At 36.9% G+C, this 23166-nt stretch overlaps 3 protein-coding genes across 6 annotated transcripts in view; 2 read left to right on the top strand and 1 right to left on the bottom strand.

Moving 5' to 3' along the window:
* The window catches only part of LOC117906802, a 33531-nt gene extending 25159 nt beyond the window's left edge, over window positions 1–8372 (top strand). The window contains exons 17-18 of one of the 3 annotated variants that reach the window (XM_034820004.1): window positions 1176–1221; window positions 6665–8372. In XM_034820004.1, the coding sequence (XP_034675895.1) occupies window positions 1176–1221; window positions 6665–7945 (1327 nt within the window). In that variant the 3' untranslated portion in view covers window positions 7946–8372. Of the gene's footprint in view, window positions 1–1175; window positions 1222–6664 lie in introns of those variants that run through there. The other 2 variants (XM_034820005.1, XM_034820007.1) reach the window with 2 other exon arrangements.
* A 1930-nt stretch (window positions 8373–10302) lies between these two features.
* LOC117905381 (glutathione S-transferase TCHQD) lies at window positions 10303–13441 on the bottom strand. Of its 2 annotated transcripts, none has more exons than XM_034818305.1 (3): window positions 13300–13441; window positions 11513–11836; window positions 10303–11160 (listed from the first exon to the last, which is right to left on the bottom strand). In XM_034818305.1, the coding sequence occupies exons 2-3, from the start codon at window positions 11719–11721 to the stop codon at window positions 10566–10568; spliced, it is 804 nt and encodes a 267-aa protein (XP_034674196.1). In that variant the 5' UTR covers window positions 11722–11836; window positions 13300–13441; the 3' UTR covers window positions 10303–10565. The 2 variants fall into 2 exon arrangements, with proteins under 2 accessions (XP_034674196.1, XP_034674197.1); XM_034818306.1 differs by having other exon boundaries at window positions 11513–11778.
* Window positions 13442–17954: 4513 nt separating this feature from the next.
* Window positions 17955–22495, top strand: LOC117907518 (probable receptor-like serine/threonine-protein kinase At5g57670). Its single transcript, XM_034821073.1, is given in 11 exon segments — window positions 17955–18286; window positions 18438–18535; window positions 18881–19130; window positions 19215–19952; window positions 20048–20296; window positions 20406–20569; window positions 20677–20756; window positions 20920–21067; window positions 21150–21299; window positions 21835–22044; window positions 22046–22495. Coding segments are annotated over 11 exon segments (2304 nt in total). The 5' UTR covers window positions 17955–18114; the 3' UTR covers window positions 22091–22495.
* The last annotated feature ends 671 nt before the right edge of the window (window positions 22496–23166 follow it).

Genomic DNA, 23166 nt, shown 5'->3' with positions numbered 1-23166 from the left:
TCCTAATTTGAATATTTAAACTAAACTCAATGAACTTGTAATTACTGAAAGGTCATTTTTCTTTTCTTTTGATAGGTTTACTGAAAGGTCACTTAACATAATCCAGAAATGAAATGGTGCTTAGCATTGGAAGAACTTTAAAATGTATGAAAAAATTACTCATGAACTTTGTAACCTAAAATGAACTGCTGCTATTTTAATCTTTAGTGCATAAAAAGGTCAATCAGTTGGTTAGTGAACTGCCCTGAATTGCAGACCTAAGTGTTGCTCTGCTGGGGAAATAGATCATTTGTATACTTCCCACATTGTTGGTATGGAGCTGGACAGCAATTCAGTAAACTTCTTTGTGCCTAATGAGAAAAAAATATATGGGTATATGGACAATTTCAGTAAATGAGAGCATTGTTACATACAATTCTTTAACATTCCATTCTGGAAACACTAATTAATGAGTTTCGAGCTTGCAAGCTGTGCTATTGGCCTTGTGGGCTATCTTGTACTTCATTGCAATTTAATCCCATCATATAGTCATCTGGAAATCCTTTTCCATAACCTAATTTTTTAGCACTCTTGTCAATCCTTATTTACTTTTATTCTATAGGGTAACAAGGCAAAGAATTAAAAAAGAAAGTCCTAGCTAGATGATATTTCTAGCAGATAGTCAAAGGCTGATTTAAGGCTTTAAGGGATGCTTTTTATTAGTACAAATGAGACTGTACAAAGAAAATTAGTTTTTTTTTTTCCATATCAGCAAAGGGGCAAGATAAATACTAAAATCCAAAATAAATGACAATCTACAACTCAAGGAGATAATAATCTTCTAATTTGAACCCCTTTTTAGCTGAGAAATCAGCTTTCTGGTTGCCTATTTATGAGGGCATTGAAAATTACCTTATGGCTTCCACAAAGGCTCATACCACAGAAAGTGATCATGCCATCACTGCTTTTGAAGACTCAGGCTTCTAGCATAAGCTTCTCCTGATCACTCCTAAATAAACAGTTTCTGGTTTTTTCAAGCCAAGCCAAATTATTGATTCCATTAAATTTTTAAATTCAGATTGTGATACCTTGTTTCTTTACCAAATGTAGGTTTATTCAATTATTTTCTTTGGTATGCAGTTTTTATTATTTATGCAATTATTAAATATATTCTTAAGAAGCAAATTTCTGTGCAGTTTTAGAGATTCAATGTTGACACTGACTGAGCACAATGACAAACAGGTAGTCTCTTTACCTATATCCCTTGTGCCTGATCTGAGAAGTGTTAGATCTGTATGAAACTCTGTTCTTCCATTAATTGCTTCATTGCATCAAAGCATCTTGGTTTTTGGGATGAACTGATGCAGCCAAAGAAAATTCTTTATTTTCATAATTGTTTTTAATAACACTTGTAGAATTATTGCTCCCAAAACTGCTAGCCAATTATCCTCTTTCAACTGTAACTGTATGTGGATTGATGTGTGTGTACTGATCTCACTACTTTTTAATGCAACTTGGCAATTATTAGCAAGCGCAAATGATTAAGCTCCTGAACCACGTATCTTTTTTGTATTGGATATACATCAACATATTGCTTGGCGACATATCCTATAGATTGGATATTTTGTACTTATTGGAACCAGGGATAAGGATTCATGTAACCTTCCCTTAGGAGCTCAATATCGTCTTTCTTGAGCAAGATAGGTTTTACCCAAGAAACAAAGTTGGAGGTCACCTATGAAAAAAAAGGTGAGCTATTTTGGAGTCCATCACGAAGAGTGGGCTTTCCCCATGAACAGTATCTCATATGTGTCTTATGGAGTCTTCACCATGCACAGGTTAGTGATGTGATTTTGAGGCATGTTCCATCTCTATTAAATTTAAGGGGGTGTGGGAGAATATTGGGGTCTTGGCACTTATGGCTCCAATTATCGTAATGCCTTCTTGTACCACCAATAAAACCCAAAAAGAGAGATCAATAGCACCAAGTGAAATGTTGGACCAATAAAGATAGTTCTTAAAGGTTATACTGTTGTACTTAGCCATTTTGGATCCATCATGAAGAGTGGGCTTTCTTCACGAACCGTACCTTAAATGTGTCTTATGGAGTCCTCACCATGCACAGGGTAGTGATGTGATTTTGAGGCATGTTCCATCTCTATTAGATTTAAGGGGGTGTGGGAGAATATTTGGGTCTCAGCTCTTATGGCTCCAATTATTGTAATGCTTTTCTGTACCACCAATAAAACCTAAAAAGAGAGATCAATGACACCAAGTGAAATGTTGGACCAATAAAGAGAGTTCTTAAGAATTTTTTATCAGGGAGCTGTTCATCTCTAAAGGTTATACTGTTGTACTGTTGTACTCTTTCTAAATGCAGCAAAATAGACACAGGAAGGCCGGGCTTAAAACCTCCTTTCATGGCTTACCCACCCCTCTACCAAACCAACCCAGCAGTAACCATTTTTCAAGCACGGAAAAACCCCAATAATACCAGACAGGGAGAACAGTAGATCTGAAAGCATATGAGTTTTGCTAAAGTGGAGGATGGTATAATTTATAAACACCTCCTGAACCTTGCACAAGCAATATTCATTGACCAAGGGTTATCCCATCCTCATGAGTTCGTCACCGGACGGTTTAGACTGATTGCTTATCCTTTTTCTTTCTTTTTTTGTTTATCAGAAACAAAACATATAAATTAATATTGATTGCTTATCTTATAGGACAGGTGATTGCAAACCTTTCATTGAAATTGAAAGTAAAGAGTTTATACTCCAGTAGTCCAATTAGACACACAAAGCCTTTTTGCAGAGTTGTTGGGTGGTTCTCAAGGACAGTCTAGAGTTTTTAAGGAATTCTTCTGCCAAGAAGTTATTAGTTGCATGACACCTTCATTGTGATCATTCCTACAGACTATATATCTATTGGTATTAAGGACCTCAAATGCATTAGTCCTGTTACTAGTTTTAACAAAATCAATGCCAATATCTTCTTTGTGTATCTGGGAAATTATCTCCAATTCCCAAGGGGCTTTTTTTAAGGGTAGACAAGTTGCTGGTGTTGTACTGATAGCCAATGTAGTTCCTTTCTGAGAAATTTTAAGGAGGAAAGGGTGATTCTCAGGGTGGAGCTTGAGGAAGTTACAACCTTGACAGTCTGGATTTTTTGGATTACAAAAAATTTAGTCCATGAAATTTGTAAAAATCTTGATTGTAAAACAGAAGATCTAGCTTCTTTATTGTTCTCTTTCGAGAGCTGTGCTTATCACTTCTTCTCCAGATGAGACACACTGGGCTTTAGATAAGTCAGGTCATCTTTTCCTCTGAATATTTCTTCCTTTTCCTCTTGAAGAAGGATTCTCTAACTTGTATCTGACCAATCAATCTGATTTGGAATTCTAAAATTCAATTGAAAGTCAAAGCTTTTGCACAGTTAAGGCCTCAAGAGTATGAATGCCAATGCTTCAAATTAAGGGAGTGTATGAGGTGATCAGTGCCAACATATGAATGCATTTTTTCCTGGAAGAGTGGGAAATTATAGCAAACTTTCATTTATCTATGAATTTTCTTTGTTCCTCATGAAAAAACCTCCTAGTTTTGTTAATATATTTTCATGGGTTCTTGAGCATCCACTACATTTACTGCTAGGAAAATTGGACAATGCTCCTTAATGTGCCCAAATTATTCTTTTCTTTTTTATCAGTATTAAAGTGCCCAAATTATTCTTTTTTACTAGGTTTGAGCTGGTGACTTTCTTGATGGGTTTATTGTTCTCGCCTGATTGTAAACTAGATTGGTTTTAAGGTAATCCCATTTCATATGGACATTACTCTTATTTAAACTTAAGTGATGAGTGTAAAAGATATGTGGATAGAATCTTGGAGAGGGGACGAGGTTTTTCGAGCTGGATTAGATTCCATGAGGTAAGTTTGTCTAGATTGTTGACAAGAGTGGAGTATTGCTTTAGGGAGGAGTTTGGGGGGAAAGTTTTGCAAGGTGTGCGAAGGAGAAGGAAGGTCTTGGAGATTGGAAAGATGTTCTAACTAGGCAGGGAGTTTTATTCAATGCTCGATTAGCTCTGTTGAGGGTAATACAAGGAAGCCATCTGACTTTCAATCACAGGCAAGTCTCTTATGATGGAAGCAGATAAATTCTTAGATTATTCTTCTTTCCTTATGATTTCTTTGGGGAATAAGGCCACTCTTCTTCTTCTCTCACCATAAGTGGGCTAGATGTTTCGAGAAGAGGGGCTTGGAGGTGCCCTTGATAGCAACGTCAAAGGGCTGATTAACAAGGTTAATGATTTGTTGAGGATGGTGAAGGTGGATGGTTGATCGGTGGAGTTCCTAGAGTTTGAGTTTGAGAAGGGTAGGGCTGGGGGGATGGCTGTGGAGGAAGTGACCTGGTTGGAAGATTGGTCCTCTAGTAGTTTGGCTATTTTCAGCAACTGTCTGGACATGCCAATTGTGGGAGTTAAAGAAACTGGAGTGCACAATGAAATTCAAGGGTATAACAAGTGGTAGGGAGGGTAGTTGCAAGGAAGGTTGCAATCTTGCATCAGTTTGCAGATGAAGTTAAGAATTATTTCTTGGAATGTGAAAGGGGCTAATGATAGTGATAAGAGAAATGCAATTAAGTATTTGATTAGTACGCAGAAAGCTGATTTAATTTACCTTCAAGAAACAAAAATTCAGAAGATGTTGAGGGAGTTAGTGAGGAGTTTAAGGGTGGGAGATTTTTGGAATGGGGAGTTGTGGGTGCAAAGGGAGCCTCTGGTGGGATGCTGATGTTCTGAGGTAATAAGGTGTTAGGGAGCTTGTGGGTATGGAAGTGGGAGAATTCTCAGTTTCTTGTCAATTCAAAAATTGGGAGAATGACTTTGTTTGGGTTTTTTCAGGGGTATAGGGGCTCATCTTAAGGAGAGAAAAGGAGGATTTCTAGGCAGGGTTTGACCATCAAGGGCTTGTGGGATAACCCAACCTCATCCCCCACATCCTTTCCCACCCAACCCAGGTGTGGGGGGGAGACATTAATGTGGTATGATTCCCAGGAGAATGTAACAAAGGAAATAGACTATTTCCAGCCATGAGAAGGTTCTCAGAGACATTTGAAGAGCAGGAGTTGCGGGATCTTCGACTGCTGAGGGGGTCCATTTACGTGGTGTAAAGGGCTGAATAATCAGTCCTTATCAAGATTAGATCTTTTTTTGGTGTTTGAGGATTGGGGGAGTCATTTTAATGGGGTGGTTCAAAGAACTTTGCCAAAGCCTGTTTCAGATTATGCACCAATTCTTCTAGATGGGGGTGGATTGAGAAAGGAAGTGATGCTTTTTAGATTTTAAAATGTTTTTAAAAGAGAAGGATTTCAAGGACTTTATTTCAAGGCCCTTTCATTTTGGCTTCAAAGTTGAAAGCTTTGAAATAAGACTTAAAATTTGGAATAAAGAGGTGTTGGACAATGTTTCCATCAAGGAGGAGATGAACTTACATCAGATGGGATTTTGGGATTCAAAGGAGAGGGAGGGACCCCCCTTTCTTAAGAGGAAGAGAAAACTAGGACGATAGCTAGGGAGGAATTTCGCAAGTGGCCTCTTTTCCAAGAAACTTCGTTAGAGACAGAAATCTGAGGAAATTTGATGAAAGGAGGGTGATAGTAACACTAAATTCTTCCACAAAATGGCCAATGCTCACAGAAGAAGGAATTTTTTCTCCAGGGTTAAGATTTGTTTTCTCAAGACAATGAGATAAGAAAACGGGTGGCAACAACTGTTACAAGCCTTTTATTTGATATAGATGAGGGGGGACCTAGTATTGAGGATGGATTCGAGGAATTATTTTTTCTTCATTAAGTCTTTGTGTTGCGTTGGAGTCCTTGAATTCAATCACTTTCTCAATGAGGGTAATTGGAATCCAGGGTTTCCATCTAAAGTGGGCTTCTGATTTTCCTTTGTAAAATCAGACAAGAATTAATTGATCGCATTATGCTACACTGTGCCAAGATAAGTTTTTCTTTAGCAGTTGCTCTTCTCTTTGTTTGACATTACTTGGATTCTGTTTGCTATAGTCAAAGAGATTCTTTTAGTTTGGGATGACTCCTTCATGAGAAGGAGGTTGATTTGGAGTCCTGCTCTGTTATGCATTCTTTGGACAGCTTGTAAAGAGAGGACTCGAAGACCCATGCTCTTAAAGAGTCTATTCCTTTGTAACCTTTTATTGTGAGTAGAATGTACATGGATGAACACTTATTTATTAGATTTTGTTGGTTGGTTGGGTTCTTGCTAAGGGAGAAAGTTCTTTCTGATACTTTAGCGCTCTTTGTATATGTCTTGTTTACCTTGATGCACTGTTTTTTGGCACTTGATATAATATTATTATCACCTATACCCCTACCCCCCCAACCACCCCAAAAAAAAGGAAAAGAAAAGAAGACGTGTATACTGTAATCATAGATTCGTTATCACCTTACTATTGTCTCTACTTAGCATCTTGATTTTCTTTGCTGCATTTTCTTGTGACTGTTACATTGTCATTCAAACCATCAGTTTATGATTTCATGATGTTATAGGTCATATGCATTGCTTCCAACTTAATTTTTTTTGAGTTCTATGATGTGTTTTATTTTTTATATTTGAGGAAGTAGCTGAGAAAGATTTTGAGTTTAATTGGCTTGAGGTGCATGCACAGGTCCATCAAATTGCACGAAGCTTCCGGGATCGGTGGATTCCTAGACCTGTCAGAAAAATTAGCTGCATGGATAGGGATGATGGCAGGATGGAATTCCACAGGGGTTCAAACTGCAGCCGTTTTTCATCACAACACAATTATTGGCGTGAGCAGGTTGGGAGACCTACAGAAGCAATAGATTGTGTGAAGCAGTCAATGCTTGTAACAACTCCTGTTGATGCTTGTGTCCAGGAGGAAAGCTCTGCACCTGGTTTTGGTGGTAGTGCAACGAATGGGACAAACACAAGGAAACGTAAAAGCCGATGGGATCAGCCAATAGAGGCACACCCAGATCCAAGATTCCATCCGCACAAGGAGCAAAAAGTTCATCCTAATTTGCTACAAAGTTTTGGATCGATTCCACAACCTGGGATAAGTGAAATGGTTCTAGATCATACAAATGGCATAAGCAGGATGGACAAAGATTGCCCTGGCTTTGTTCACAATCACCCTCAGCAAGATCAAGCAGAGGAGGAGGAGGATGAACGGCAGAACTTGCATGAGGATGTTCCTCCTGGGTTTGCGTACCCTCTCAACACTCCTCTGTTTTCATCTAATGCTTCTTCAGCCTCTGCTGATCTGGCCCAGCAAACTGTCAGCCATTCAAACAGCACTTTTGAAGTGGCTGGGGGGCATCCACAGAAGAGATTCAATTCTTGCTTGCCTGTTTCCTATGGAATTCCATTGTCCATTGTTCAACAGTTTGGGACTCCCCAGGGAGAAACTATGCAAAGTTGGGTTGTTGCTCCAGGCATGCCTTTCCATCCTTTTCCACCATTGCCCCCATATCCCCGGGACAGGAGAGATCCTCCATCTCAGACTGTTAATCCCATAACCAGAAATCAACCAGGAGAAGAGCAACAAAACTGCCATGGTTCTGCATCTTGTCATACAGATCAAAGCACTCCAAGCACATCTGGTGCCAGTCCACCTGATGTGAATGTTCCTTGTGCAAACAACCAACATGTGTTTAAACGAGTGAAGAACAATTCATATGATTTGGGAAGGAAGTACTTCCGTCAGCAGAAATGGAATAATTCAAAAGTAAGATCCCCATGGCATCGGAAATGGAATAGTTGGGGATTCATGGCGAACAATGCAAGAAATGGGGTGTGCAGTATAGGCATAGGGAATTTAGCAAATGAGCCCAAGGGTCCATATTGTTCAGAGGATGTTAGCAATAGAGTGGAGAATGCTGGCAATACTTCTTATCAGCATCCACAACATCAAAATCAGCATTGATTCATAGGAAATTATCTTACAAGCGACTGGATTTTCTTCTATACCTACTTCAATGTACTTCCAATTCTTTTGTTTCCCCGGTTCCATTCTCAATGAAAATTTCATTCAATTCCAGATTTTCGGCCCTCGTAATCAAGTCCATACTAATAGGTGGGGCCAAGAGTTACTTCCACTGGCAGTATGCTCACTGGGATATTGATCCATTCGGCCTCACCTCAAGAGGTAGGTTTTCTTGTCTATTGTTAATTTCTAACAGAAAGTTAAAAGGCTAACACATGTTTCAAGTTTGAATAAGACATGAGCCAATTTTTCTTGATGTTTTACAGTTTTACTAGATTGAGTGCATGTGTTAATTCTTTATTCGATGGGCATTGTTCTTGATGAATTGTGATTTATTCAATGATATTGGAAAACTGATTTACATGTTTAGATTTCCAGTGATATATTTTCTTCCTGTAACTTGTTGTCATGGAAATAAGAGTTTGTCTGTGATGAACCCACAAAATTAAACTGCTGTGCAATCATTCTTCTTTATTGTCTGATGGGATGTTAGAAACTCTCAAGTTGTAGCAAAGTTATGAATTTTGGGAAATCTGAGTTATTTTCTCATCCTTCCGGTACAGGCTACATTTATTATTTCGGAAACCTAGATGCCTGAAAAATTGTGGAAAATCTCTACGGAAATTTTTTTGCTTTATCAACAAATTTACATTCCCAATTCAAGAAAGAGAGAAACATTGACTTGCCATTTCCTTGTGCAAGTGCTTTAATTACACCGCTTAAAAAGATGAAAAATTTCCAAGATTGTCTTGCAAATTCAGTAGTTCATAAGTTATCAGCTGCTAATTTTAGGGTTTTGGACTGCTGCCCTGGTCTGTAGGTAAGAAGATATCATTTACATAATGAATTGTTTCCTGAATTGAACAGATTATTTTCCTTTTTCTTTTTCATTTTTTTCCCCTGGCTTCCCCCCGTTATAGGGTGAAATTTGAACAAGATGAAATACAGCATGGCATGGTTATAGGTTTCTTATAGGGATGACTAAGGAAGATGCAAACGAGAAACAGAAGGAAAATTCCGTATTCTACGTACTGTCACAAAAGGGTTTTCCTCATTTATATTTTTAAGACGCTGAACTTTATAATGTTAATGATCTCCAACGTTCTCCTCATAAAACAGTGTAAGAGCATCTTGATATGCTTTGTTGTGTACAAGATGCATTGGGCTTAATGGCTAGCGTGGAATCCTGATCCAAGTAACAATTACTCCATGGCATGCACTTATGACACAAAAGGCTTTTGAAGTTAAAGACTGGTTTTGACCAAATTTGGCTCTACATTTGTGATGTGTAAACATTACATTAAGACCATGCAAGAATATCATAATATTTAAGTGATGTTTGGTTTTTGTTTGAATAGAAAAAATTAAAATGTTTTATTTTTTATATTTCATGAAAAATAACTTGTTATATCAATCAACATAACTAAAGTGAATTTGTTATCAATAAGTTCGTTTTAGTTTTATTGATTGATATTCAGTTGAATGGTAAAAGACAAATATTTTGTTTTTTTTATTCAACAAAAAAACAAAAATTACCTCAGACCATCTTGGTATTTTGATATTTTGATCTCCTGTTAGGCCTGCAAGAGCATTTTTCACCAGCATAGGCTGGCCTGTCAACTAACTCTACATCAAGAAAACAGATTTGGGTGTTCAACTAAGCATTTTGGCTTATTATGTATTTTGGTTGATTCTGATCAGTATCACATGCAACGGGTTGCAACATTAGATGATCAATGTTTTAATTTTGATTGGAGATGCCTAGTAATATTTACTTGTATGTGGAATGTCTGTACAATTTATTTGATAAGTAAAAAGGAGAATATATTAAAAGCGGTTGTAAAATGGCGCAACAGAGTACACACTTTGTGTAATATCTGTACATGTCATTCAGATATAGTTCATATATTACCTATCATCCAAACAGCCTGCCTGCTTACATGGGAGAATTTCAGAACATCTTGTATCAGCATTTACATTTTTTCAGGTTTCAAGTTCTCAATCATCGATCTTTAGAATTTTGCCCTCCACACATTTTGCAGCAAATGCAGATGCCATTCTACTATTAGGTATGGAAATTGTTCTTAGAGCCACCATTCCATCTCTCCTCATCACATTTAAGGAAGACACAACAGTGGCAAAATAACCCTTCATTTCTGTGAATTTTGGGACCTTAAGCCTTCCCGGATTAGCAGGTTAATAACCTAGTTCACATAATTCCTCAATTCACAGAATAATCATGAGGGCATATGTTTTGGAGAGAAGTTTACAGTTCAAAATCATAGCACAGAAAAATCTTCACCAACTTTTTGTTGTTTGTGTCCCTGCACATATATTTAGTCCCAATTACACCCTAAAATCCTCAAGAATGTGCCTTTTTCTATTTTCAAAATAGTAACCAATCTGAATACATTTTCAAACCCTCTCCTCAATCAAAAATAGAGGAAGAAATGAAAAGTTTCTTTTACAGCACGATAATATACACCATGGAACTCAAACTTATTTGATCTACAGTTATTCGGCCTTTCCCAATTTCCAACCAACTTTGCTGGGTTCTTCATCAATATCTCTTCAGCATACTTCTTATACGAACAAAACACCAGGTTTTTAGCAGTGTTTTGTACTTTCTCCAGCCGCTGAAGTATTTACCAATCACCTTCTTATAACAAGGCCTCTGCTGCACCAGATTCCAGTATTCAGCAATATTTGGCCTGCTACAAATATACTCTTCTTCTAAATCCAAGAGCACTATTCGGGCCAGCACTGGAATGAGCATAACATCCGCCATGGTAAATTCATCCCCTGCTAGGTATGTTGATTCATTCAGCTTTCTTTCCACTTCATCAAGAATTTCAGCTAGTTGTTCCTTGCTCTGTTTCAAAACATCCGGGTCTCTCAACTTGTCTTCTGTCTCATATACCTCATCTAGCTTAAGATGGTAGGAACCAGCCAGATCAGGAGACTCGGCCATCCTAGCAATCACGACCCGCCTTATGAATTTTGAAACGGTGAACCGGTATTTTACAGGGATGTGGAAGAGAGTAAAATACTTGGGATCCCATGCTTGTATCCTCTGCATCCATTCAATAACTTCTTGGCTGCTAAGGGTGACATTGTCACTGCCCAAAGTGAAAACTGCGATTCTCTCTATGTACCTGTAATTTTTGTACACTATCTTAAAGTTTTCTCTCATATTCAATATGGGTGTATTTGGAAAAAAATTCAAGGATGAATGCCTTCTGTCACAACCAACAAACCCCTTTCAAAAATGGGAATTTTTTTTTCTCCTTCCTTTCAGACGGATAAGTTAAAAGTGATCAAAAGACAGGGAGATATCAGTTGAAGGTACTCAAGGCATTCATCTTTATTTGTTTATTTATTCATTTACCGGTTATCTTTAAAATTTCTTTAGCCATCATGAATATTCAAATTTTAAATTGTTTCCAAACACCCCTCAAATCTTCCAGAATTAGCATAGAAAAATGATTAGTAAAGGATGAGACGTACTGCATTATGTCAATCGTGTCGAAGATGATATGGGAACCATTCTGAAAAACAGGAAGTTTGGCACTTGGATTCAGCCTGAAGAATGAAGGTTCCATGTTCTTGCCCGTGATAGGATTGACATGGTATGATGTGTAATCAATGCCATTTTCTTCCAAAGTAAGCCTCACTTTCTGGCTGTCCAATGAGTAGGGATGATGATATAGTTGCATGGTTTTATCAACATCTGTTTTTAGGATGACACTGATACTATGAAAACTTGAAAGCTCCTGATTAATTTGAATATCATACACCACGATATTGAAGAACAACAGGGTATGTCAGTATCTGCAATAGAATGGTAACATCAAGCGTTTTCACAACCATCCAAACCACAGCAAAAGAGAAAAAGATTCCCCACATATATTCAATAAGAGGTTGATGGAAAAAGCCATGAAATATAGTGATGAAATATCATGCTACAAATATAGGGGCTGAAGGGGCGGCATTCCAGTGTAAGAACAGATGCAGAAGACGAAAACATGCATAACTAATAGCTTGGAAAATAAGGCGTCTACAATGAGTGGTTTCACAAGCTGTTATTACTTATTACAATGTATCTTCCCTTATGACCATCAAAAACTCAGCATCAGAATATTGTAAAGTAGAATGATGCTGCAATTAATTGATGTTTACAACCACCTTTCCCACCCACTGTCTCATATTAGTTGAGAATACAGTTCTTTCAAACAGAATCAAAGAATTGAATGTTTTTAATATTAAAAACAGAAAAGAAAAATAAAATAAAATAAAATAAAAGGGAAAGATGAGAAGAAGAAGATATTTGTAGAGTGTCTGTAAATAAAATAAAATAAGATAAAAAAAAAAATATCAACTGGGATGTTCATGATTTAATGATGTCTTGAAATCAACTTATATCAAAATTAACAACAACACCGTTGGTTGAGAAAACTATGATGGTTGCCAGACCTCACCAAAGATACAATATGGAATGCAGAAAGGGCGGCTGCTCATTGTGAAGAGATCAAAATTCCAAATCAACCAAGAGGAATTATAATGTTTGCAATGATGCAAAGTTGTAAATATTTTTATATTTTTTCATATGATATCTTTAATTCAAGTAAGAGAATGGATCCTCTTCCCCTTAACAACACTAGAACTGATTTCCTGTTGGTTTTTGGAAATAAACAGACATAAGCAATATTGGAATACCACATGAAGCAAAAGAACAAAGGCTTCCTAGCAGCCCAAGAAGGAGGAAAAAAAAAAGGAGAGAATATGGGATTAAAAGATATTTGATCATTTTAGAGCTCTTTCAATTGAAAACCCAGGAAGGAGGATATATCTTTTAGTGCTCCTTGAATTCAGAGGATATCTTCAAAACCTTATGGAGGAAGATATGCATATGACTCTGGTTAGTTTAGGAATGAACAATATAGCATTCCTTCACCAAGAAACCTAATATGTTCATCCAGTTTGTTACCATCGATATGCTAATCCTTTTCTTCATCTTATACCAAGAACATGCAAATTCTCAAATCCCCATTGAATTTAAATTAGAATTCAGCACCATATCACACTGAGATCCTCTCAAGAATTACAATAAAATCTCCTAAAGCAATCACAGCAAATCCAAGATCCAATCTTAGATGAAACCCACACCAGAATTCAACTCAAAATTTAGAAAGCAAACATCACGAACAGGATTAAACAACAACCCCGAGCATCAACCATGAAAACAAATCTCCTTTTCAACAGGATCATTCAAGAAAATTATGCGTGCAACTTACCCAGAAAGGATGATGGAGTCAGGGTTTGGGGATTGGAGTCGGGAAAAGAAAGAACCCTTTTCGTGGATTAGCATTAAAAAACGAAAAAGGCATTGAAAATTGAAAAGGGAGAATTCATAGAAAAAGGTTGCCTAACATTTACAACTGTGATGATGCTTCTAATGAAAAGGCCATTCCTTGTCCTTCGAGTACCGTTGACAGGGATACACTCGCTCTAACCATGCAACACTTGTCCATGGCTACTTCTGTAATTTACTCCAAAAATTTGTGGTGATTATTGAATCCTCCCAAGATTCATTTGGGCCTCATGTCTCAAGCCCATGCAACCCACTTAATTTCACATAGCCCTTATGCCTCAAGCCCATTACAGCCCACCTCTTCATAGGCCCCCAACCATGGCCCCTAACCACAAATAATGGCTCCTTCATTGAAACCATTAATGGAGTGACCTACTTCATTAGGAATATCCATATAATTCACATGTCTGGAGAAAGAGAAGGTACCTACTTATGTGGGCCAATAATGGATTTAAATGTGACCTTCAACTAACCCATGCAATGTCACCTTCTTATCTTGGATTCGATTGCACGTGTCGACCAATGTATTGATTTTGGCATTTTGATAGGTCATGGGTCTCATATATTAACACCGCCATGGTTGCTTCATTAATTATTGAATTTTATGAGGCATATTTGACAAGAATAATGATTTAGTTCAAACTCGCATTATTAAATTTACTAATTATGGTTGCTTATCGCATTCTTTATTGAAAATTTAAATAATCTATGAAATTACTACACTCGTATCAAATTTAGGATTTTGATCGAAATAAATGAAATAAAAGTCAAACTTGATAATACTTTTAGTATTAAAAATATCTTTGAAAAACGTTTAACAAAATTTAGAAAGTATTTTTAAAAATTTGAAAAAAAACACTTGATAAGTGATTCTATAAAATAAAAAAACGTTTCAAAATAAAATATTTTTATTAAAAATATTTTGAATTGAACCAATTTTTTTTACTAACAACAATTCATTTTCATATCATATGAAAATCTTTAAAAAATAATATAATCAAGCAACAAACTTAGGTTGAGAAGTGGGTGGTAATTTAAAGTTAGCCGACCAAACCGATGGGTTAGTGTATCCTTTTCTGTCAGTTAAATTGCTTGGGAGTTAGTTGAAGGAATGGCGGGAAAAGGTGAGTTGTTTGGTTTGTCATTGCCGCCACTGTTGTTTTTCTTGGTTAATATGTCGTTTTTTCTGGCCCCCAAACACCATCTTCCAAGTTTTCAACTCTTAACTCGGAAATCTAAGCAATTATTATTACACCCAACCGCTCAAATAACTAACTTTTTTTTTTCCTTTCCTTTCCTTCCCTTCCTTTCTTGGGAGAAATATTTATTGGGAGCAGTGAGAGAGCTGTATCTTTGACATGTTCTGAGGCTTGTTTTAGGGGATCATTCATGTGATTTCGCTTTATTTTTAATCAATGTTTCCCAAACTCTCAACCTTTCCCGGGAAACAACAAGAAAATAGAGCTGGTGGGGACCATTCAGCTTTGATGAAATTGTGATAGATATTATAACAGTTGAAGGTAAAAATACAAAAAAGCAGAAACTAATGATAGATTTTTAATGGGTTCCAAAAATATTTTATACACCATTTGTTTTGGACCATTTATTAAATCCTTAACTTATTTAATTCCCTTTATTTTTATTTTATTTTTCTCACCCATAATTAAAATCAATTTAAAAAAAAAAAAAAAAAACCCACCATTGGTAGTGGGATTCCACCATTTGGGGTAAACTAATTTCCCCACCCACATGGCACACTTGTAAAGTGTAAGTTTATAGTAGTCCCACCATGACCTACTCAATTGCAACAACCATATATTTAACATTTTCCATACACTTTTTTATATTTGTTTTTTTTAATAATTAAATCAAAACATTATTATTATTATTGCTATTTTTATGTGCATATGCTTTGTACACATCCCCCATATAGCATGGAAGTAGTTGTAGTGGGGGATGCGATCCACAAATATCTTAGATGAAGATGGTTGTGTGTCTGTGGGATTTGTGGGTCATCCGTACACAAATGCATACCCCCTTTGCAAATAGCTGGCCAAACATTGCTTCATTGCTTGGTACACTTTTGTTTATGCCATCCTAAGTTGAGGATTTTTTTTTCACATTTGAAAAAGGAAAATTAATAAAAATTTTATGAATGTTTCAAAATTTGATGATGAAATCTTGTATATTATATTGATTTTTTTTCTAAATTATTCTTAAAATAAAACCAACAAATGATGAAACAAATAAAAGAATAATCAATTGGGGAAGTTTTTATCAATGACTAATTATGATATATTTTTATTCAAAACCTATTATTTTTTAAATATAATAATATAAAAAAAATAATAAAACCAATAATTTATTCAAATGACTTCCCTAAATAATAAAATAATAAGCTCTAAACCACTTTACCACTCAAGTTCATTTCTAATTTAATAATATGAATGGCATCTCAAATCCAATTCACGTATTAGCACGCGGTAAAGGCGCGTGGAGATGTGGACGCTCCTTTATTTCTGTGTAGATATTGGCTTCTGGACACGTGAAAACGCCGTGCTTGGACTGACCGACAAATCATAGAAAATGTATTTATTTTATTTTTAATTATAACGGAGGAGGTGGTGGTGGTGGTGGGATCAGCTACAACGGGAAAGTGGTGGACCACAGTGGACCAGCGTTGGGGCCCACTCGTGTCTAACTCATCACATGCAAAGTCACCCATCAAAGATCAATGGCCCTACCCTCCCGTAATTTTGCGGTTCCTCTTGTTTGTTTTTTCTCTGCTCCGAATACTCTATTTCCATAGCAGCTAAAGACTGTGTACAGTCTTGGGCCTTGGGTGCTGCTTTCAGTGGAATTAGCAAAATGGGGGGTGGGGAAGCCATCTCCACTTCCTTAGTGGGCACGTGGACGTCAGCTTGTCAAGCACGTGTTCAGTAGCCGTCATAAAAAATAATGGTGCCACGTGTCGTACAGTGGGTTGAGAGTCACGTGAGATGGTGTACATGCTGGCGGAGCGTGGTAGCTTAGAGTTGAGCGCAGTCACGAGTATTGGGTCGGTGCCCTCCACGGTCCACCACCCTCCTCTTCAATGACTCCTACTATTTTTACATCTACATTAAAACCAAATATATGTTTTCCATGGTATGATTTAATGGATTTCATAGAACCTTATCAATTATGATTAATAAATTTAAGTTTGTAATAATTCGTATTAAACGGTTTACTTATTGTTTGTTTTGAATCAAAAAATTCTCTCACAGTTTTAAAATATGTTTATATGATTGGAAATAATTCATACTTATATATAATATCAGAAACTTTTTCATTTATCTGAAATGAGATATCACCCCCTTTCATATAAATATAACATCATTATGTTTCACAATATTATGACATCAAACAAATAAATATCTCTTATGAAACAAAACAAATATTTTATATTATATTTGCACGAGGAGTGTAGAACAAATGATTTATTAAATTTAAGAATATCGCGGGTACCATCTCAGAAATAATATTCTTTCTAACAAATAATATTTTTCTTGATTTTGAGGGCCACAAGTGTATTAGTTTTTTTGCCCTCGTACGAAGTTACCTTTAAATTTTCTCTCTATTTATAAATGAAGATAGAGAATTTGAATTTCAAATTCCTCAATTTTAATTGCTTAATTTAAGGGATTTAGTTCCTTAATTTTAGCAAAAAAAAATTTATCGGAAGGTTTTACCAACAAGATAATAATAATAATAATAATTTTCTCATTATTATTGTTATTTTTATAGTTGGAGATGAGAGAGACTTATCCATAAGATGAGAGACTTATCCACTAATTTTTTTATGTCTACAAGGAGTATTTGTAATATCTTATATGAGAGAAAGTTTTTTATACTCTATATATAAATATATATGAATTTTTCTTAATTTTATAAATGTGTTTTAAAATGGGGCATTTTACTAAAAAAAAAACCCAAAAAGCACATTAATTTTGAACAATAAAATTAATTTAACATTAACCCAACTCCCCCATTATTGAATTGGGCCAAGTGAGAAAAAAGTACACCAATCTGGGGCAATCATCTTAATGTGATTAATTAAAGAATAAAGGCCATAACTTTTTTCCGATGAATCAAACTTTTGTACCTTATTCTCTCCAAAGCATTCAGATTAATAAATAAATAAACAAATATTAGTAGTCACATCGCTAAAAAAATATTTCTTACCAAAAGCGAAGACCATTGGAATTAAAGGGTTGGCGAGAGGGAAAATGTTTTGATGTGGGAGAGTTTTTCAACTTAAAGGTTCTAAAGTTTTATCTTACTGCGTGCATGACACGCGCCATGGTATGTGATATTCGATGACTCGTAGGTGATTCGGTAGATGGAGTTCTACTGTACGGTGATATGGTGATCACCTGATTTCCTCAACGACGTCTTTGATCGTGATTTTAGGTCTGATGTCGCTCGACTGTGGGCCCTTGTGACCTCATTCATCACCGTTCATATTTCACATTATGGCATCACTGACCTTTTGTGATGGGTCATATCAAGTAAAGTAGGACCGCCCGTAGGGTAACACGCCGCACTTCACTTTCTGGTCTGGTGTGCGACTTGAAAAGCAAACCAACGACGGTTAAAGCTGATCTCTAAGATTAGCTATATATTAACGGATGACCGGCCGGAGCACTGTGAGGTAGCAGGAATCAGAGGGAAGCAGCGCTGGAAACTGACCAGGAAGATGAAGATGATACCAGGTGGGTCTTCCGGAGAAGTGGAGAAGTCCGGCGGTGGGACGGTGGTGGTCGGAGTGAAGTTGGACTCGCAGAGTAGAGAGTTGCTGACTTGGGCTCTGGTGAAAGTGGCTCAGCCGGGTGACCGTGTGATTGCTCTGCATGTTCTTGGTCACAATGGTAAGTATGGTTTGAGTACGAATTTATTTATTTATTTATTTTTTTTTTTTTTTGTGTTTCATTTTGTGGGTGTTCTTGCTTTCTGTTCTTTTGGGAGGTTTTGATGGGTTGAAGTGAAGTTTGTCTGATTTGGAGAAATGGGTGTATGTAGAAATTGTGGATCGAGATGGGAAATCGTCGCTTCTTTCGCTGGTTAAGGCATTTGACTCTGTTCTTGCTGTATATGAAGGTTTCTGCAACTTGAAACAGGTCGGTGTTTCTGCTTGTTTTCTGTTTTTCTGTTCTTTGATTCTCTTTCCTCGGGTTTTTATTTGTTTTTTTTCTTATTCAGCATCTGTACTCTGTTTGGTAGCAGAGAAAACAGAGAGAATGAAGACAAATGGAATTTTGAGTTTTTTCGTTTGTTGTCATGGTTTCTTTAAAATGAACAAATTAAACTAAATTGGACCAACTGGTTGAATTAGGTTCAGCCACTGAAAGTTTTTGTTGAATTTAGATTCAAAGGTTTAAAGTTTTTTTTCCCATTTTCCCAACATTTCTCGGAAACAAACAGAGAGCTGAAAGAATTGAGTCTTTTTGGTGGAATTGTTGCAGGTGGATCTCAAGCTAAAGATCTGCAGAGGTTCATCTATCGGGAAAATTCTGGTCAGGGAGGTGAAATCTTATGTTGCTAGTAAGGTTATAGTAGGAACAGCTCGGAACCATCATGCAATCAGGTCATCCGCCGCGGTTGCAAAGTACTGTGCAAAGAAACTACCAAAGGATTGTTCAGTTCTTGCTGTGAACAATGGGAAAGTTGTGTTCCAGAGAGAAGCTTCTATGAGAACTACTGTTGATTCACAAGGTCTCAGTTCTTAGGTTGGGGTTTTGTGCATGAATAGTTTATACTTGTAGTCAAATTCTAATATTGCTTGTATACTTGTTGCAGAAAAAGAGGAACATCGCCGGAATGGTTTGCTCGGTGGAATTCACCAGTCAGTGAGTAAGAAATCAAAGGCAATAAATCATGGCAAGGCAAATGAGGAGCCATCAACCATCTGTGATCCAAGTGCTTGCCAGAGTTTGGAGTTGGGGCTGGTTAATGGTGGTACAGATTGTAAGGAGAGTGAGCCAAAACAAATTTGTTCCATTTGTGCCCCACTCTCTGCTATGCCTGAGAATTCATGTAGTCAATCCATAGAAGGATCTTCTGGTGACAGCCATCATGAAGATGATTCACTGGCTATTGTGCCTGTTCAGAAGCTAGAGGCATCATCGAGTTCAATCTCTCTGTTGATCAGAGAATTGCCTGAACTGAGACCTGGTTGGCCGCTCCTCCGCCGGGCCATTTTACCAGACCGGCAAACTTCTACCAAATCCTCAGTGCGGCAGATCTCTGTGGTTCAGTGGGCAATGAGGTTGCCCAGTAGGAACTTTCCATCTGCAGCCAGTTTGGATAATAAAGAAAGTAGTTGTGATGGGGATGAAGACCTATCTACCAATTTAGATGGTGAAAGTGGTGCAATTGTTCCAGTAGGAACTGAGAATGCATCTGCTCCACCTTCTCCCAGCCGCAGTTCAACAAAGCTAGCTAAAGAATTGGAGGGTCTTCATGAGAAGTACTCAGCAACTTGTAGACTGTTCAAGTATCAAGAACTCTTCTCGGCAACATCAAATTTCATGCCTGGTTTGTTTTCTTCCACTAACTGTGGTGTCTAATCAATTACACCATTAAGTCCTCATAGAATGTTAGTTAAAATAATCAGTTTTCTGTGATTTCAGAGAATTTGATTGGAAAAGGTGGAAGCAGTCGGGTATATAGAGGTTGTCTTTCTGATGGCAAGGAATTGGCAGTGAAAATCTTGAAGCCATCTGATGATATATTGAAGGAGTTCCTCTTGGAAATTGAGATTATTTCTACCTTGCATCACAAGAACATCATTTCCCTTTTGGGCTTCTGTTTTGAGAACAATAATCTTCTCCTGGTTTATGATTTCTTATCAAGAGGAAGCCTGGAGGAGAACCTTTATGGTACCAGAGTTACACAAAAACTTTTATTTTTTTAGATATTAAATTGAAATTGAAGACAGTTGTGTTCTTAATTAGCGATATGTTTCTTGTTGGTTCTTTATTGAATCAGGTAATAAAAAGGATCTTTTTGCATTTGGTTGGAGTGAGAGATACAAGGTTGCTGTGGGTGTAGCTGAGGCACTGGATTATCTGCACTGTGGCAGCGCTCAAGCCGTGATCCACGGGGATGTAAAATCGTCAAATATACTATTAGCAGATGATTTTGAGCCACAGGTACTGTATTTTTACCATATAGTTTATTGGATCTGATGATTTTTTTTTCTTTCTTGAAGTCTTCACTGACACTGTAATATACCAATATCCTTTCTTTTTCTTTTCAGCTCTCTGATTTTGGACTAGCTAAATGGGCCTCAACTTCCTCATCACATATAACCTGCTCTGATGTTGCTGGCACCTTCGGGTTTGTGCTTCTTCTCCAGTAGCTATAACTTCTATGTCCCACATTCTTGTCATTTTTCAGAAGATCAATAAACCCCACTATTTTGAATTATGGCTTTAAAATCTTGAGTAAAAAAGTTATTACTTGTCATTGAGAAAGTTCAGAACATTTATTTTCTCTGCAGTTACATGGCTCCTGAATACTTCATGTATGGCAAAGTAAATGAGAAGATAGATGTCTACGCATTTGGTGTTGTCCTCCTTGAGCTTCTTTCGGGAAGAAAACCGATCAGCAGTGATTATCCAAAAGGTCAAGAGAGCCTGGTTATGTGGGTATGTCCATGGAACTCATACAATTTATTCAGTACTGAATTTACCTCTTGATCTAGTTTCATAAATGGAAATTAATTTACAGGCAAAGCCAATTCTATATGGTGGGAAGGTTTCTGAATTATTGGACCCAAGCTTGGGCAGTAACTATGACTCCAACCAGATGGAGAGGATGGTATGGGCTGCTATTCTCTGTATCAGACGTGCGCCAAGAGCTCGGCCACAAATGAGCCTTGTAAGTCTTCTCTAAGGTTATGTTTGGTTTCAAAAAATACAAAGAAAAGAAGAAAAATTATAAAGGAAAATGATTTTTTTATGTTTGATTGTCTATAAAAAAAAATATTAAAGAAAATCAAAATTAAAACTAATTCGGAATTTATGTATTTTTAAATTATTTAATATTTATATCAATGAGTTAAAATAAATAAAATAAATTTGAAATAATAAATAAAAATAATTTATCTACTTTTAATCTATTTTTTCTTTCTTTCTATTTTTCTTTTATGTTTTCTTTCCCTTATATTTTCCTTCCATTTTTGAGAGACCAAACATAACCTTAATATGAGAAATGGTTATGGAGAAATCCCACTAAATCAAAAATTTATTACAAACAAGTAATGGAAAGAAAATGAATCCCATCGATGTTGAATGTATTTCATTCAATTTTGTTCTGTAATCAACTATCCATGTTACATAGTACCTAACAATACTAGCATGAGCCCACAATTAATATATGAAACACTCCTAACAGACCCTTGTTCTGAGAACAGGTCTCAAAGCTCCTCCAAGGTGACGCGGAGGCAACCAAGTGGGCAAGGCTGCAAGTCAACGCTTGTGAAGGGTCTGACACGCCAGATGATGAAGCTTTTCCCCATTCAAATCTCCAGTCCCATCTTAACCTTGCTTTACTTGATGTTGAGGAAGATTCACTCTCCATGAGTAGCATTGAGCAAAGTGTCTCGTTAGAGGACTACTTGCAAGGCAGGTGGAGCCGCTCATCAAGCTTCGACTAACCAGTGTTGCTAGCAAAATGCATTAATGCACCATCTCACCCTCCATTTGTGCTATTCTTTTGTATATTCTGTTGGGCTTTCCCCCCTTTCGGCTTTCGTTGCATTTTTGTGTTTGCTTATAGATAGGTCTTGGATGAGAGGTTGTTTGCTGGAGTACCCTCCGCCTCACCTTACCTTACCTTACCTTAGCAGTCATGACTTTCCCTTGTGGTTTTGTGGAAAATTGTGTCAGCCCTCTTCCCCAATCTAGAAAAGATAAGAGAGCTGAGAGTGATTTGTTATGGTGGAATGTGGATATGTTCAAACTATGGATCATTACATGTTGATCAAGAAGTGGGCACAAGTAACTGCTGCTCCATTTCCAAGTGTATCTAATAAGAGCAATTTTACTTTTGAGGCTTGACTTCCTTGCAGCATTTGAAGCATCTGCAACTCTTCTAGCCCATGTGTTTGTGATACAAATTTCTCGTGTATGTGGCCCTGCAACTTGGTGCTGTCACTTTTTTAGATTCCTTTCCCATTAACATGCTCAAATTTGGATCCCCATATTGAAAGTTGTAGCCATAACAAGTTAGGTGGTCTCCTCCACTTAGCCACCATCACCACCGACACCCCACCTATATTCTCTGTATGTGTCCATTTACAAGCAGTGCCCATATCCACGGATACTTGCATTGTCAACTGTTCAGCAGTCCTACACAACATGTTTCTTAGGAATTGTATGGATGGTTTTACATCTTTGAACATTGTCAACTGTTCAGCAGTCCTACACAACATCTTTGAACACTCAATATTAACATCTTTACTTTGGTGCTTATGGACTGCAACATATGGATGGTTTAAGAGAAACGGGCTGAGAATGATATGTTTTTATTTGATGTTAAAGGAACATTGTTCTAGAGAGAGAAAATAGGCTGTAATATTAGATGTTATGTAGTAAATTTGATGAGAAAAAATTTGAAAGGTTTTTTTTTTTTTTTAACGTTATTTTGGAAATACATGGTGTGTAGAGGAAATTTGTTTGGTTGTCATGAATTTCCGGGAGAGAAAGGAAAAATTTTGAACTTGAACAAGAAGCTAAGAAAGACT

The sequence above is a fragment of the Vitis riparia genome, chromosome 18 (genome assembly GCF_004353265.1).
Source record: "Vitis riparia cultivar Riparia Gloire de Montpellier isolate 1030 chromosome 18, EGFV_Vit.rip_1.0, whole genome shotgun sequence".
Taxonomy (NCBI): Eukaryota; Viridiplantae; Streptophyta; class Magnoliopsida; order Vitales; family Vitaceae; genus Vitis; species Vitis riparia.
The sequence above is the reverse complement of the archived record's forward strand: the minus strand, read 5'-3'. Positions and strand labels throughout refer to the sequence as shown.

Excerpts from the sequence above, each read along its gene's own strand:
- LOC117905381 (XM_034818305.1), bottom strand. The coding sequence starts at position 11,721 with ATGCAACTATATCATCATCCCTACTCATTGGACAGCCAGAAAGTGAGG. Across the intron at positions 11,161-11,512 it reads GACACGATTGACATAATGCA|GTACATAGAGAGAATCGCAG; the intron begins GTACGTCTCATC and ends CAAAAATTACAG.